At 45.9% G+C, this 2,368-nt stretch overlaps 1 protein-coding gene across 1 annotated transcript in view; it reads right to left on the minus strand.

Moving 5' to 3' along the window:
- Window positions 1–2,368, minus strand: part of NRP2 (neuropilin 2) — a gene marked incomplete at its 5' end in the record, with an annotated part of 75,304 nt that overhangs the window by 17,893 nt on the left and 55,043 nt on the right. The window contains one exon of the mRNA XM_009872164.1: window positions 2,120–2,216. Coding sequence (XP_009870466.1) covers window positions 2,120–2,216 — 97 coding nt within the window. The remainder of the gene's footprint in view (window positions 1–2,119; window positions 2,217–2,368) is intronic.

Here is a 2,368-nt window from a genome sequence, read left to right on the forward strand (position 1 = left end):
TCAAGAGCGGTGTGGTTTCTGGCTCAACTCTGGCATCATTACTCCCAAGGGAACTGTGTGACTTCTGGGCATCAATGCCATGCTCCTCTCCATCACACAGTGCCAAGAAACAAAGGCAAGTGATTTTTTTCTTCTTTCAAGATACTTTGAAGAAGTAATCTATTACAAATTACTGGATCTGAAAAGCAATAATCGGTACTTACTACTGATTACTTTCTCACAGAAGTAATAGACTTCTGATTATTTTTAGATTACTTCTGCATTATGCCTGTGAGTCACAGAAGCAGACTCTGGCTCTACTGAGTGCTATGAAATCATCACTCAAGTTCAGAATGCGAATGACACATTTGTCAAAGGAAAAAATTACTGTGACTTATTAGCGTTCTTTCACGCTAAAAAGGAATCAGATTACTTCCCAGGATTACATTTGAAAAAACAGTAGCCTGTGCTGGAGTCAGCTATTTTCATGGCTCTGTCAGAGAGAGAGCACCGCTGTATCTCTACCATTTCTTTATTATTTTGGTGACATCGGAAATGACCCATGAGTTATTTTAAATTTTACAATGGGAGACTTTTGATAGAAATTATCTGAAACAACTAACCTTATCGGTTTTAAGATTCCCATTCAGCTTCCTAGAATGTGACAAATAATTTTGTGTAGCAATTTGGTGTTATTTTTAGGGCTGGCAATGCTTGAAACTTTATATGTGTTAATGCTTTTGTTTTGAAATACTAAGCTTTAGGTTCACGAGGCCCAAGATACAGTAACACTGGAGCTAGGTGAATTGCTGAGCTCAAAAGAAGTTGGATAGGAAATGCTATTAGTGTTAATCATCAGCCCTGCTTCTCTTTAATGCCATAGAAGGCAAGGGATTAAAACACCACTGTCAAGTCTTAAATGCAGGGAATTTGAGATGTGGAGTATTAGCTCCTTTAGCAGATGGGAGACCAGCAGAGTTCAAAGCATCAAAGAAACTGGAACTGATGGCACTCAGGAGCATCTCTGGGGCAGTCCAGGTCCTCTGTTCTATTATTAATGCTGGTACCTGCACCATGTTCACCATTACCTGTCTGCATAGGGTGGCAAGCAATGTGACCAGCCCTTCCCAGGCACAATTCATCCCGTGCCTCCTCCCCTGAGATATACCCCTCAGAAGACAGCATGTTTACCACCTGGGTTAGGAAGGACTGGGATCCTCCCTTGGTGGTGCACAGGAGAGCAGCTTCGCTGAATAAGGCCTTTCAAGGCCCAAAGGGGCTCTGCTCCACTCGACTTTTTCCACTGACTTCAAGATGGGTCAGACACTTTGAGCGTGTTTAACAGCGAAACTTGTCTCCTCCGGGTCAGTAAAAGAGCGGAGCCTTGCTACCGCAAGCAGCTCACAATGCAGATACCACTAACTGAATACTGCTGGTCCCATGCTCAGCTGGGATGGCTCTAAATCCACATCCAAGCTAGATGGTGACAAGAGCCAGCAGAGTGTGTCCCTGGATATGCCAGCTAGAGGAACAGGGCAGGCCAACAGCTCCACCAGCAAACTGCTAAAACACACTTTTTTCTCTCTCTCTTTTTTTTTCTTTAAGTCCTCTCTGTCTTTTCACACTGAATGGATCCACCTGGCTTTTGGCCTGGTTTGGGAAATGGTGAATTCTAGGACAAAAATTTCTTTTGTTATTCTGTTAACATTGCTGTAAAACCTGTGGGCTATTTTACTTCTTATTAGAGAAGACTCCTTTTGAACTCATCGGCCCCTCTAAGCGTGTAATACTGACTGACAGCTGGTTTCTTTTGTCCAGCGCTTTCCTTTTAAATTTGGTGTACGTCCTTATCACATAGAAAAGTCCTCGGTAACCCTCAGCTGCTCTTTCAGCTTTGCATGGCAGAGCCATGAGCTTCCCGTCTCTGACACAAACGCAGCCAGAGGCCCTGTTCCCCAGAGACCACGTTCCCCTCATTTCTTTCATGGGCGAGGAAAGCCCCAGTTGAGATCCAGAAACTCTTGGTAACTGTAGCAGTGGAGAAACGTCCCAATAGCAGCCTGCGAGCGAAGGCTCTCCAGCCCCAGCTGTCTTCCCCGCACTGCTACCTCTGGCCCCCGCAGCCGGATGCGGCACGTACCCATGCAGTTCTCCAGCGGGATGTCGGTGCCCAGCCGGATGTCATCAAGGGCAAGCTCTCCTGAGTGGCCGTTGCGTATGAATCCCTCAAACACGATCTGTGAGAAATCAGAACAGAAATGTCAATGCTAAGCTGAGAGCAGAAAGTGGCTGCTGCTCCCGAGAGAAAGGGCAGGAAATCTGCTCCCGGATTTCCCTGCACACCTGTGGATGTCGTCCTGCTTCCTTGCCCTGCCTCTGCCCTCCCTTA

This window comes from Apaloderma vittatum, unplaced genomic scaffold (genome assembly GCF_000703405.1).
Source record: "Apaloderma vittatum isolate BGI_N311 unplaced genomic scaffold, ASM70340v1 scaffold33520, whole genome shotgun sequence".
NCBI classification, from domain to species: Eukaryota; Metazoa; Chordata; class Aves; order Trogoniformes; family Trogonidae; genus Apaloderma; species Apaloderma vittatum.